General features: G+C 38.4%; 1 protein-coding gene across 16 annotated transcripts in view; it reads left to right on the forward strand.

Annotated features, from left to right (window-relative positions):
* The window catches only part of ART3 (ADP-ribosyltransferase 3 (inactive)), a 64,742-nt gene extending 55,868 nt beyond the window's left edge, over positions 1-8,874 (forward strand). For 8 of the 16 annotated variants that reach the window (XM_064368057.1, XM_012447035.3, XM_012447034.3 and 5 more), the window contains 3 exons: positions 1,161-1,193; positions 3,407-3,439; positions 8,478-8,874. In XM_064368057.1, the coding sequence (XP_064224127.1) occupies positions 1,161-1,193; positions 3,407-3,439; positions 8,478-8,608 (197 nt within the window). In that variant the 3' untranslated portion in view covers positions 8,609-8,874. The remainder of the gene's footprint in view (positions 1-1,160; positions 1,194-3,406; positions 3,440-8,477) is intronic. The other 8 variants (XM_012447043.3, XM_012447048.3, XM_012447050.3 and 5 more) reach the window with 2 other exon arrangements.
* The last annotated feature ends 6,431 nt before the right edge of the window (positions 8,875-15,305 follow it).

Genomic DNA, 15,305 nt, shown 5'->3' on the forward strand with positions numbered 1-15,305 from the left:
CATTAGACATGCACGGGACTTCCTATGCCTCATAATTGTCATCTATCAAATGTAGCCATCAGTAGTCATATGTACAAGACAGGAATATTTATAAGGACTATAAACCACAAAATCTCAGGGTGCAAGCCACTGTCCAATGCTTAAAACCCTTTCTTCTCAGTTCACTTAGTACTTTGAAAATATTTTTTTGCAGATTTTGTTATTATGAGAATGATGATCTGTTAAATAAATTAGATAGTTGGCATCTTAAAAACTATATCCAGCCGGGCACGGTGGCTCACGCCTGTAATCCAAGCACTTTGGGAGGCTGAGGCAGGCGGATCATGAGGTCAAGAGATAGAAACCACCCTGGCCGACATGGTGAAACTCCATCTCTACTTAAAAAAAATATACAAAAATTAGCTGGTCATGGTGGCGTGCACCTGTAGTCCCAGATACTTGGGAGGCTGAGGCAGGAGAATTGCTTGAACCTGGGAGGCGGAGGTTGCAGTGAGCCGAGATAGCGCCACTGCACTCCAGCCCAGCGCCTGGCGCCTGGCGACAGAACAAGACTCTGTCTCAAAAAAAAAAAAAAACTGTATTCATCCACACAGTGCTGAACTTCATCTAACGCTGCTGTCAGTGGAAACTGCATGCTGTATACAGAAACAGTATGTTCTATTAGTTAAATAAAGCACAAACATAGGCTCAGAGAAAAGGGTCCAGGTCCTCCTTTATATTGACCCAAATTTGTGCTGTTGATTTGGCCACAACTTTGAAGTGAACCTCTAGTGACATTGATGACACACCTTGTGCATCTATATCTCTTCAGCTGGCTGGTCCTGAGTTTGCACAGTGCCGTCATTGGGGTCTTGCTCATCACACTGTGGTTATCTGAAAGGCAGCCACTGAACATAGTGGACGATGAATGTGAGCTGTTTAGACAGACAGACCTGGCGTCAGGAAGGTCTCTCCTCTGCCACTTTCCTCTGGGTAACTTTGTATAAGTTACTTCACTTTCTATGCCTCTGCTTTCACATCTGTAAAATGAGGAAAGCTTCTGTCTTGCAGGACTGATGAAAGACTTACTGAGATAAAGTACCTAGCAAAATGAATGGTAGTAACATAGTAATAAATGGTAGCTGTCTTTGTTATTATCTGACAACCTTTTTCTCATTTAGGAATAGAAGTGACACAACTGAATGAAAAACCTGGTAATACATTCTTTACTGGGGGTGGAGGCACCACAGAGTCTAAGTTCTTTACCATAGTCATTCAGTTAGCTCAGTCTTACGGGGTCTGGGGAAGATATCTGGGCCGTACACTTTCTGATACCCCAGTTTGCAAGCCAGACCGGGAAAATGTTGAGAACTTCTTCCTTCAGTGTGAGCAGCAGGCTGTTGTTATTGTTCTCTGGGCCAGACATCATAAAAGGCACTTGATCTTAAACTGGAACAGTTGGCTTCCAGCTGGGCCTGTCTATTCCAAAATGAGGCAGGAGGCTTCCCAGGGTGAGGGAATCTGTAGACATAGAAATAGCATCATCCAAGAACTGTGAATGAGGACTGTGCAGCCTGCCAGTATTGGGACCAGCCATTCTGTATTCTTCACTGCACTCTGTATCCTCCAATAGGCCACTCGATTTTGCTGGGACTAGTGTATTGTGTCGTCTCCCGGAAAACTGTGTGTAGCTTTTTAAAAGGTGATGTGAAAACAGTACACAGGATCTCGTTTAATCCAATAAGGTACATGTTATTGACACTTCAGAGATGAGAACATGGAACATAAAAAGGTTAAGGAATTTATAATAGGCTAGAAAGAGACACCCAGGACTCAAACTGTTCAAGCTCTGTTCACTTTGTGGTACACTTGTATTCCAGCCAGATTTAGTTATTAACCCCTATCCTGGGCTCCTAGAACTGGTATTTGGCTTCAAAGCTGTTAAAATATGGTGCTATCATAATATTTCAATGCTGGGCACACACTTGGTAGTACAGATGGTCTCCAACTTACAATGGTTCTGTTAGAATTAAAGAGGAAAGAAACATGAAAAGGTGGCTTGCCAGTTAGGACAGATTTATTTTAGATAAAACGAACCTGAGAGGCACACTCTCTTACAGACCAAGAGTTTTTAAGGATTTATGGTGGGAGAGTCTGTCAGAGGCTCGAACTGCTTCTGTGTCTCCTTGTTGTGCTTATCTGGGAGAAAGAGTTGTGTGTCTGTCCCATACGTCTTTCTACAGCTGCAGGCATATCCCCAAGTCTGCTTTTAGCTTCCCTATCTTAGTGCACCTGAAGGGAAAGGAATGTGCTTATTAAGGCCCACTGTTTTACTGGGGCCCATTGTATGAGGGTGAAGTTTGGCAGTTACCCAAGAGACTTTCCCGCCACCTCCTTCTGTGCCCAAGCTGTTTTATTTGTGTTTTACTGTTTGCTCTTTCTGGACACCTGTAGTTAGAAGAGAAGTGATTTCCCTGAAATGCGTGAGTCTAGAAAGGGAGCTAGAACTTAAAGTGGCGGTATTTGTCTGAGATGACAGTGCTCCTGCTCTGTCAGGTTCAGCTTAGGATTTGTTGACTTTGCAATGGTCTGAAAGCCATACACATTCAGTAAAAACCATACTTTAAATACCTATACCATTCTCTTTTTCATGTTCTGTACATTATTCAATAGATTACATGAGATATTCAACATTTTATTATAAAATAAGCTTTATGTTAGGTGATTTTGCCCAACTGCAGGCTCATGTAAGTGTTTTGAGCACGTTTAAGGTAGGCTAGGTTAAGCCATGATGTTCTTGTAGATTGGGTGTGTTAAATGCATTTTTGACTTATGGTATTTTCAGCTTACATTGGATTTATTGAGACACAACCCCACTATAAGTCGAGGAGCATTTGTATAGCATAGTAATTCAGAACAAATTTGAAATTAGATGTTTCTAGCACCAGTTAACTCTGTGATTTTATGCATGGCATCCCTCAAAACATTGCATAAATGTTTTCAGGAATACCTATGAAATATGGATAATTATACCTGCCTAATAAGACTGTTAAGAAGTAAAGGTGACAGTGTACATAAAGCATTTGCACAATGCATGGCACACAGTAAACTCTCAATGAATTGTAGTTACTCATGTTGTACTTGGGAATCTGAGTTCACTATGTAGAAAACACCTTTTTGTAAACAAAATTTTAACTTTTATTTTAATGTAAACACATATTGATGGTAAAAAAAAAAAAATTCAAAGAGCACAGATGAGTACAAATTAAACCCTTTCCCCAACCCCACGCATACCCATAAACTTATTACCCTGCCCCTCAGACCCACTCCCAGAGATAACCAACTTTGCTTAATTTTTAATCAGATCTTTGTCTTCTGAATGAACAGATGTACAGTGTAATTAACTCAAAATCTCTTTATATTTTAGAAGATAAAAGTCAAGGAAATACCAACAATCCTAGTAAGAAATATCTCATTTCCTCAGTTGATAAATGCCTGCTTCTGTAATGTAGAAAAAGTGAGAAATTTATTTTTCCTCATAAAGGGAACAAAGTTGCAAATGTTTAAGGCATCCTAATAACAGAGTATAATGTCATATCCAAAAGCTTGTGTGTGCATGTGTGTGTTGGGGACGATATAACTTTGTTTCTTAAATAATCATTTTCTATTGTATCTAGAGTCTCTATTCTTTAGAACAGTGGTTCTCACCAGTCTGGAGACTAGGAGCAAAATATAAAAAGAAAAAAAGAAAAAATACATTGAAAAAAGAAAGAACAGTGGTTCTCAACCCTCTCAACCCAATTCTCCCTTTTTATAACTAGTATTTTATAAAGTCCTTATATTATCCTGACAGAATAAGATGCACCTGTAACCATAAAAACCATCATGTCATATGTAATTTATGTTAAATTACATATATTCCAATATGTAAATGCTGAGTTTATACTAAGAGGTTAAATAAAGTAGACAGATGTTTACATTTATTTATGCAAATAAATTTGGGCTGAAGAGAACATTGGAAGCTATTCTATACAGGAAGTATAAGAAAATGAAAGTGAAGAAATACAGTAGATACTAAATAAAAACTGAGTTTAATGTTTATCAAAACTATTAAAAATATTTTTTAATACATAAAACTGCTTTAGGTTCTGAGTTTGATTATTTTAAATAGGTTTTAACTTACATACATGTCTAGCAGTACAATTAAAAGTTGTGCAGGAAGTCAGCCAATTTTTCAGGGTCCAGGACTGGAGCACTGTAGGATATTTAGTCCTCTACCTCCACCCCACTGTTGGCAATGTTAAAAAAAAATACTCTTGGCAATTGTCCAAACTGCCTTTTGGAGCAATACTGCCTCCTGAGAACCACTGGTCTATGGTAACATACCATCATCATGCATTGCTTAATGATAGGGACATGTTCTGATTAATGTGTTGTTAGGTGATTCTGTCGTTGTGCAAACATCATAGTGTGTACTTACCCAACCCTAGATGGTAGAGCCTGCTACACATGTAGGTTACGTGGTACAGCCTACTGCTCCTAGGCTACAAACCTTTATAGCATGTTACTGTATCGAGTACTGTAGGGAACAGTAACACAGTGGTATTTGTGTATCTAAACATAGAAAAGGTATGGTAAAAAAAGATAAAAAGTGGTACAGGTGTACAGGGCACTTAACATGAATGGAGCTTGTAGGCCCAGAAGTTGCTCTGGGCGATGAGTGTTGAGTGAATGTGAAGGCCTGAGACACTACTGTACACTCCTGTAGACTTTATACATACTGTACAGAGGCTACACTAAATTCACTAAAACATTTCCTCTTCAACAGTAAACCATAGTTTAATGTGACTTTTTTACTTTATAAACTTACTTTTCTTTAACTTCTTGATTCTTTTTTGTAGGAACACTTAGCTTAAAACACATTGTAGATTAGTACAGAAATATGTTTTCTTTATATCCTTATTCTATAAAGCTTTTTTATCACCTTTTTCTTTACCTTTTTAAACTTTTGTTAACAACTGAGACACAAACATATAGATTAGCCTAGGCCTGTGGTTAGGATCGTCAGTATCACTGTCTTCCACCTCCATGTCTTGTTCCACGGAAGGTCTTCAGGGTCAGTAACATGCAGCATGCATGGAACTGTCCTCGCCTATGCTAATGGCTTCTGGAGTATCTCCTGAAGGACCTGCCTCAGGCTGTTGTACAGTTAACTTTTTTTAATAAGTGGAAGTACAGTATAAAATCATGATTAAAAGTGTAGTAAATACATAAAACAGTAACATAGTTGTTTATTATCAAGTGTTATGTATTGTACATAATCGTATGTGCTATAGTCTCATACAGCTGGCAGTGCAGTAGTTTATTTACACAACCATCACCCCAAACACGTAATATGTGACAATGGCTACGATGTTGCTAGGCAATAGGAAGATTTCAGCTCTATTATAATCTCTGTCATATATGTGGTCTATCATTGGTGGAAACATCGTTATGCATTGCATGACTGTACTAATGCACGTGTGCATCTGCCTGTCCATTTCTCCATGTTTATACACCTAACTGCATGTTTACAACTATGGCAAGTAAATTGATGATATGAAGGCTTTTACAGATCTTACAGGCTATTTTTCTTGGTTTTATTTATGAAATCTGAGTGGTGATCCCATTTGGATACTTTCAGTCAACACTTCCCTATAGTTTAAACAAAAACAGTTATCTGAGTTTAGAGCAGCATGAAACAGTTTCTCCTCTGGATGGACTCCACTGCTCCTCTCCACTAGTTCAAATGAAAGGGAAGGAGTTTCTCCAGCAATGTATGTATGAAGGGAAAAACATTTATTTATTTTTTATCAGCTTGCAGAGATTAGTGTTTAAAAAACAATGCAGCTATAGTTAGCCCTCTGTATCCTCTGGAATTCAACCAACTGTGGATCGAAAATACTTAGGGGGAAAATAATACAAATTTAAAAACCCATTCAGTGTAACAACTACTTACATATCATTTACATTTTATTAGATATTATAAGAAATCTAGAGATGGTATAAGGCATACAGGAGGATGTGTGTAGGTATATGGAAATACTGTGTATGCTATTTTATTAAATTAATTTATTTATTTTTGAAACAGGCTGCTCTGTCGTCCAGGCTGGAGTTCAGTGGTGCAATCTTGGCTTACTGCAACCTCTGCCTCCTGGGTTCAAGTGGTTCTCATGCCTCAGCCACCCAAGTAGCTGGGATTACAGCATGCCCCACCATTCCAGGCTAATTTTTGTATTTTTAGGAAAGGTGGCATTTTGCCATGTTGCCTAGTTGGTCTCAAAGTCCTAGCCTTGAGAGATCTGCCTGCTTCAGTCTCTAAAAGTGTTGGGATTATAGGCGAGAGCCACTGCGCCCGGCTGTGTATGCTATTTTATATAAGGGACTTGAGCATCTGTGGATTTTGGTATCCTCAGGGGTTCTAGAACCAATCCCCAAAGGATACTGAGGGATGACTGTATATCCAGGTGTATGTTGGTGGTTATCTTGTTTGAAACAGAAGAGACACAGAGTTAAACTTTACCTTGCATGTATATACAGAAAATGGAAATAGAAAAATTGCTAAAAAATGCTAGAGAACTTGAACAACATAAAATCATTATCTTGCCTACATAGAAATGTAAAAGCATGTGAAATCCTAGAGAAAACCTTCAGTCAGCCGGGGATGGTAGCTCACGCCTGTAATCCCAGCACTTTGGGAGGCTGAGGTGGGTGGATCACGAGGTCAGGAGTTCAAGACCAGCCTGACAAACATGGTGAAACCCTGTCTCTACTAAAAATACAAAAAAAAAAAAAAATTAGCTGGGCATGGTGATGCACACCTGTAATCCCAGCTATTCAGGAGGCTGAGGCAGGAGAATCCCTTGAACCCGGGAGGCGGAGGTTGCCATAAGCTGAGATTGCACCACTGCACTCCAGCCTAGGTGACAGAGGAAGACTCCATCTCAAAAACAACAACAACAAAAAACTTAAGAGTCGCAGACCTTCATATATAGTCCACCCTTGAACAACACAGGTTTGGACTGCATGGGTCCACTTATACACAGATTTTTTTTCAATAAATATGCTGGAAATTTTTTTGGAGATTTGCATCAATTTGAAGAAGCTTGCAGACAAACTGCATGGCCTAGAAATATTAAAAAAAAAATAAGAAAAAGATACGTCATGAATGCATGAAATATATGTAGATACTAGTCTAGTTTATCATTTACTGCCATAAAACATACATAAATCTATTGTAAAAAGTTAGTATTTATCCAAACTTTTGCACACAGACCCTATGTGGCACCATTCAAAGTCAAAAGAAATGTAAAGATATGGTATCTTAACTGCATAAAATTAACTATAGTACATACTGTATCACTGTAATAATTTCATGGCCGCCTCCTGTTGCTATTGCAGTGAATTTAAGTATTTCAAGTATCCTTTTAAAATACCATGTGTTGCTCAGCGTCTCTGAGGAGTTCACTGCCAGTAAATTGCACATCAAGGTAAAAAGTGATCTCTCACAGTTCTCGTGTATTTTTTGTCATGTTCGGTGCAATACCATAAACCTTGAATAACACCACAGGACTCACAGGAAGTGCCACTAGTGATGCTGGAAGTGTTCACAAGCAGAGAAAAGTCATGACGTTACAAGAAAAAGTAGAATTGCTTGATATGTAGATTGAGGTCTGCAGCTGCAGTTGCCAGCCATTTCAGACAGATAATTCATCTTGTAAACAGATGATGTAAACTTAGGGTATTAATATATACAGTACAGTACTATAAATGTATTTTCTCCTTCCTATGATTTTCTTAATATTTTCTCTACTTTATTGTAAGAATGCAGTATATAATACATATAACTTTCAAAATATGTGCTAATCAATTATTTTTATCTTTTTAAAAATAGAGATGGGGTCTCGCTGTGTTGCCCAGGCTCAAACTCCTGGTCTCAAGCGATCCTCCTGCCTTGGCCTCCTAAAATGCTGGGATTACAGGTGTGAGCCACCCTGCCCCAACCAGAATACAGTATATAATACATATAGTCTACAAAATATAAGCTAAAAAGCAAGCATGGTATGCATGATGAGTGATCCATCCACTAGATTATATGGCTCAGTGAGTAACAATTCTAATTAACTATTTATATTATCAGTAAGGCTTCCAGTCAATGGTAGGCTATTAGTAGTTAAGTTTTTGGGAATCAGGTTACATGTAGGTTTTCATTGTGTGGGGATTGGCACCCCAACACCAATATTGTACCATATTATACCCATTCAACTGTACTTGGAAATATAGCCTGAAATCTGTAATGAATTACATTTATTTGAAAATTGTTCTTGGCTGGAAGTATTTCAGGTAAGTTTCTAATTCAACTTTAGGGTCATCGTTTAGATATTCAGGATATATCGTATAGGTGGATGATACTTGATATAAAAAATGATGTGTCAGTGACTGTGTATTCTTGTTAACAGCTCCAGGTCCAGTTCCTGTTCCAAGTCCCAAAAGCCATCCTTCTGCATCCTCGGGCAAAATGCTGCTTCCACAGTTTGGGATGGTCATTTTAATCAGTGTTTCTATTATAAATCTCTTCGTTGCTCTGTAGTATGATACACTGTTTATCTTTCTTATTCTTGAAATAACTATAGGGATTCCACAGGAGATCAAAAGGAACGCTTTATTTTCACTTGTTGGCCAAAGTCCCTTGAAAAAATGAGAATTGTATATTTGTTACTCATTTTGCAAATTCAGAAAGTTGGTCCAGATATATGTCACAGAATTAACTTTTCACTTCTATACTAACCTTATAATTGAAAAAAATCCTGAAAACTGTATATTTCTGATTGAATTCAATAAAAGATTTTGATTAGATATTTCAGAATTGCCAGTATGCTCAATACTGTTAGTTTAACATGAATTTAATATCTGAATTAGAACTTTAAGGATAGTCTAAAGTTCTAAGTCATCTGTCTTAGTCTGTTTGTATTGCTGTAACAGACTACCATAGACTGAGTAACTTATAAGCAACAGAAATTTATTTCCCACCAGTTTTGGAGGCTGGAAAGTCCAAGATAAGGTGCCAGCAGACTTAGTTCCTGGTGAGGACTGTCTTCTCACCACCTCACATGGCAGAAGGGGTAAAAGAGATAGAGCACTAATCCCATTCATGAAGGCTCCATCCTCATCATGATCTCCCAAAAGCTCTACTTCCTAAAATCACCATATTGAGTGTTAGGATTTCAACATGAATTTTTTGAGGACACAACTACTCGTCTGTAGCACTTGGTTATTACTTGCTTGGATAACTGAGTCCAGTTATCTAACCAGCTATATGATCAAGGACCACAGGCATGCCTTATATATGCAGTCACTAATGGGAGAGAAATCTAGCAGGATGACTGGGTCTATCTTTAAAAGGCTGACCTTAGGCCCTGTCTGGTATATTTATCTGGTTGAACTAGCAGCAATATTAAAACATGAAAAATGAAAGGCTAGAGAAGTGAGCATAGTATGCATGATGAGTGACGCATCCACTAGATTATATGGCTTAGTAACAAGTCTCATCAATTAGACCAACTCTTCCTACTATAAGGAGGTATGCAGAGGGACAGAAACTCCTCTACTTGGTTACATGGGTAAGAATGATGGACATCCCTATCTTCTGGGCCAAGGAGAAAACGTGGACATGGAGAGAAATTCCTGTCCCAACACTGTTGGTATTGCAATATAATGGGTAGGAAAGAATGATGAGAGGTTAGTAGTGTAACAAATTTGCATGCCATTAACTTGGCAAAAGTAGCTGCATACTTCTGGCAGTCAATCTGGAAAGAAACATAATCAGTTTTAAAGTCCCTAGTCTTGGCCAGGCATGGTGGCTCAGGCCTGTAATCCTAGCACTTTGGCAGGCTAAGGCAGGATTGCTGGAGTCTAGGAGTTCAAGACCAGCCTGGGCAACATAGCCAAGACCCCATCTCTATAAAAAACAAGAAATATTAGCCGGTTGTGGTGGCACATGCCTATAGTCCCAGCTACTCAAGAGTCTGAAGTGGGAAGATTGCTTAAGCCCAGGAGGTCAAGGCTGCAGTGAGACGTGACTATGCCACTGCACCCCAGCCTGGGTGACAGAAAGACTTCTCAAAACACCCCACAAAAATTCATACTCTATACAACTGTAATCTATACAATTGAGGAGAAATCTCTTCAGTGGGTTCTCAGAGGATGGACTTCAGATATACAGTGCATCACACTTCTCACCATCCCCATAGTAAATACAATAGCAAGATTCATGGGGCTGTTCCTTATAACACCTGTCAATATAAGCCAAAGCATCATAGAGAAGTGCAAAGTTAGAGCACCTCAAGAGAAGTCAACATGATACAGCCCAAATATATAGTGTATAGTCAGAAATACTGTTTAAAATGATCCAGTGGTTAAAGACCTACTATTTAACATACAATGTGTAACTCAGAGTTTCTAGTATTTCAAATACTATTGACATGCTAGGGAATTCTTAATACTACATGATATCTGAAGTTTTATTTATTTTTTGTTCAATTAACATGCTATTTAATTATTTTATTAAATGATAGCCGTGTGTGTGTATATATATATATATTTTTTCTTTATAATTGTACTTTAGGTTCTGGGGTACATGTGCAGATCATGCAGGACTGTTGCATGGGTACACACCATGGCAAGGTGGTTTGCTGCCATCATCCTCCCATCACTTATATCTGGTATTTCTCCCCTTGTTATCCCTCCCCACCCCCCGCTGTCCCTCCTCTAGCCCCCACCAACTGACCACAGTGTGTGATGCTCCCCTCCCTGTGTACATGTGTTTTAATTGTTCAACACCCACCTATGAGTGATAACATTCAGTGTTTGGTTTTCTGTTCTTGTGTCAGTTTGCTGAGAATGATGGTTTCCAGATTCATCCACGTCCCTATGAAGGGCATGAACTCATCGTTTTTTATGGCTGCATAGTATTCCATGGAGTATATGTGCCACATTTTCTTTATCCAGTCTATTGTTGATGGACATTTGGGTTGGCTCCAGGTCTTTGCTATTGTAAACAGTGCTGCAGTGAATGTATATGTTCATGTGTCTTTATAATAGAACAATTTATAATTCTTTGGGTATATACCCAGTAATGGGATTGCTGGGTCAAATGGAATTTCTCTTTCTAGGTCCTTGAGGAATCGCCACACTGTCTTCCACAATGGTTGCACTAATTTGCACTCCCACCAGCAGTGTAACAGTGTTCCCATTTCTCCACATCCTCTCCAGCATCTGTTGTCTCCAGATTTTTTAATGATTGCCATTCTAACTGGTATGAGATATTTCTCAATATGGTTTTGATTTGCATTTCTCTAATGACCAGTGATGACGAGCATTTTTTCATGTTTGTTGGCCTCATGGATGTCTTCTTTTGTAAAGTGTCTGTTCATATCCTTTGCCCACTTCTGAATTTTTTTTTTTTCTTATAAATCTGTTTTAGTTCTTCATAGATTCTGGATATTAGCCCTTTGTCAGATGGGTAGATTGCAAAAATGTTTTCCCATTCTGTTGGTTGCCAGTTCACTCTAATGATTGTTTCCTTTGCTGTACAGAAGCTCTAAAGTTTAATTAGATCCTATTTGTCTGTTTTGGCTTTTGCTGCCATTGCTTTTGGTGTTTTAGCCATGAAGTCCTTGCCTGTGCCTATGTCCTGAATGGTTTTGCCTAGGTTTTCTTCTAGGGTTTTTATGGTGTTAGGTCTTATGTTCAGATCTTTAATCCATCTGGAGTTAATTTTAGTGTAAGGTGTCAGGAAGGGGTCCAGTTTCTGCTTCCTGCACAGGGCTAGCCAGTTTTCCCAACACCATTTATTAAACAGGGAATCCTTTCCCCATTGCTTTTGTCAGGTTTGTCAAAGATCAGTTGATTGTGGATGTGTGGTTGGTGTTGCTTCTGAGGCCTCTCTTCTGTTCCATTGGTCTATGTCTCTGTTTAGTGTAAGCAGTACCATGCTGTTTTCATTACTGTGGCCTTGTAGTATAGTTTGAAGTCAGGCAGCATGACGCTTCCAGCTTTGTTCTTTTTGCTTAGAATTGACTTGGCTATGTGGGCTCTTTTGGCTCCATATGAAGTTTAAGGTGTTTTTTTTTTTTTCCAGTTCTGTGAAGAAGGTCATTGGTAGCTGGATGGGGATAGCATTGAATCTATAATTTACTTTCGGCAGTATGGCATTTTCATGATATTGATTCTTCCTAACCATAAGCATGGAATCTTTCTCCATCTGTTTTTGTCCTATTTTGTTGAGTAGTGGTTTGTAGTTGTCCTTGAAGAAGTCCTTCACATTCTTTGTTAGTTGTATTCCTAAGTATTTTTTTCTCTTTGTAGCAATTGTGAATGGGAGTCCACTTTCAATTTGGCTGTCTGTTATTGGTGTATAGAAATGCTTGTTATTTCTGCACATTGATTTTGTATCCTGAGATTTTGCTGAAGTTGCTTATCGGTTTCAGGAGAGTTTGGGCTGAGACAATGGGGTCTTCTAAATATACAATCATTTTGTCTGCAAATAGAGACAATTTGACTTCCTCTTTTCCTAATTGAATACCTTTTCTTTCTTTTTCTTGCCTAATTGCTCTGAATGCATATTAACTAGAAGTGGTGAGAGAGGGCATCCTTGTTTTGTGCCAGATTTCAAAGGGAATGCTTCCAGCTTTTGCCCATTCAGTATGTTATTGGCTGTGGGTCTGTTGTAAATAGCTTTTATTATTTTGTGATATGTACCATCGATACCTAGTTTACTGAGGGTTGTTAGTGTAAAGGGCTGTTGAATTTTGTCAAAGGCCTTCTTTTCATCTATTGAGATAATCATGTGGTTTTTGTCTTTGGTGCTGTTTATGTGATGGATTACATTTATAGACTTGCGTATGTTGAAGCAATCTTGCATCTCCAGGATGAAGCCTACTTGATCATGATGAATAAGCTTTTTGATTTGCTGTTGCATTCTGTTTGCCAGTATTTTATTGAAGATTTTTGCGTCGATGTTCATCATGGATATTGGCCTGAAGTTTTCTTTTATAGTTGCATCTCTGCCCGGTTTTGATATTAGGATGATGTTAGTCTCATAAAATAATTTGGGAAGGATTCCCTCTTTTTGTATTGTTTGGAATAAATTCAGGAGTGGTACCAGCTTCTCTTCGTACGTCTGGTAGAATTCAGCTGTAAACTCGTCTGGACCTAGGCTTTTTTTTAGCTGGTAGGCTATTAATTGCTGCCTCAACTTCAGCCCTTGTTATTGGTCTATTCAGGGATTCAACTTCTTCCTGGTTTAGTCTTGGGAGAGTGCAAATGTCCAGGAATTTATCCATTTCTTCCAGATTTACTGGTTTGTGTGCATAGAGTTGTTTGTAGTAATCTCTGATGGTAGTTTGTATTTCTGTGGAATTGATGGTGATGTCCCTTTTATTGTTTTTTATTGCATCTATTTGATTCTTCTCTTTTTTCTTTTTTACTAGTCTGGCTAGTGGTCTGTCTATTTTGTTGATCTTTTCAAAAAACCAGCTCCTGGATTTATTGATTTTTTGAAGGGTTTTTTTGTGTCTCTGTCTCCTTCAGTTCTGCTCTTAGTTATTTCTTGTCTTCACCTAGCATTTGAGTTTTTTTTATCTTGCTCCTCTCTTTCAATTTTGATGATAGGGTGTCGATTTTAGACCTTTCCTTGCTCCTCATGTGGGCATTTATTGCTATGAATTTCCCTCTAGACGCTGCTTTAAATGTGTCCCAGAGATTCTGGTATGTTGTGACTTCATTCTCGTTGGTTTTGAAGAACAACTTTATTTCTGCCTTCATTGTTTATCCAGTCTACATTCAGGAGCCAGTTGTTCATTTTCCATGAAGTTGTACGGTTCTGAATTCATTTCTTAATCTTGAGTTCTAATTTGTTTGCACTGTGGTCTGAGAGACTGTTATGATTTCTGTTCTTTTGCATTTGCTGAGGAGTGATTTGCTTCCAATTATGTGGTCGATTTTAGAGTAAGTATGATGCAGTGCTGAGAAGAATGTATATTCTGTGGATTTGGGATTAAGAGCTCTGTAAATGTCTATTAAGTTTGCTTGGTCCAGATCTGTGTTCAAGTCCTGGATATCCTTGTTGATTTTCTGTCTTGTTGATCTGTCTAATATTGACAGTGGAGTGTTAAAGTTTCCCACTATTATTGTGTGGGAGTCTAAGTCTCTTTGTAGGTCGTTAAGGACTTGCTTTATGTATCTGGGTGCTTCTGTACTGGATGCATATATATGTAGAATAGTTAGCTCTTCTTGTTGTATTGATCCTTTTACCATTATGTAATGCCCTTCTTTGTCTCTTTTGATTTTTTGTTGGTTAAAAGTCTGTTTTATCAGAGACTAGGATTGCCACCTCTGCTTTTTTTTGCTCACCATTTGCTTGGTAAATATTCTTCCATCCCTTTATTTTGAGTCTATGTGTGTCTTTGCATACGAGATGGGTCTCCTGAATATAGAACATTGATGGTTCTTGGTGTTTTATCCAATTTGCCAGTCTGTGTCTTTTGATTGGGGCATTTAGTCCATTTACATTTAATGTTAATATTGTTATGTGTGAAGTTGATCCTGCCATTTTATTACTGGTTGGTTGTTTTGCCCTTTGGTTAGCGTAATCTCTTCATTGTGTTGTTGGTCTTTACCATTTGGTTATTTTTTGCAGTGGCTGGTACTGGTTTTTCATTTCTGTGTTTAGTGCTTCCTTCAGGAGCTCTTGTAGGGTAGGTCTGTTAGTGACAAAATCTCTCAGGAACTGCTTGTCCATAAAGGATTTCATTTCTCCATCACTTATGAAGCTTAGTTTGGCTGGATATGAAATTCTGGGTTGAAAGTTCTTTTCTTTAAGGATGTTGAATATTGTCCCCCACTCTCTTCTGGCTTCTATGTTTTCTGCTGAGAGATCTGCTGTGAGTCTGATGTGCTTTCCTTTGTGGGTGACCTGACCTTTCTCTCTGGCTGCCCTTAGTACTTTTTCCTTCCTTTCAACCCTGGTGAGCCTGACAATTATGTGTGTTGGGGTTGCTCTTCTAGAGGAATATCTAGAGTTGTATTTGAATGTTGGCCTGCCTTCTTAGGTTTGGGAAGTTCTCCTGGATAATATCCTGAAGAGTGTTTTCCAGCTTGGATTCATTCTCCCCGTCATCTTCCAGTACACCAATCAGGTGTAGATTAGGTCTTTTGACGTAATCCCATATTTCTTGAAGGCTTTGTTCATTTCTTGCCTTCTCATTTTATTTCACTGAGTTGATCTT

Source organism: Aotus nancymaae, unplaced genomic scaffold (genome assembly GCF_030222135.1).
Source record: "Aotus nancymaae isolate 86718 unplaced genomic scaffold, 86718_ANA_hifiasm-v0.15.2.pri h1tg000006l, whole genome shotgun sequence".
Lineage (NCBI taxonomy): Eukaryota > Metazoa > Chordata > Mammalia > Primates > Aotidae > Aotus > Aotus nancymaae.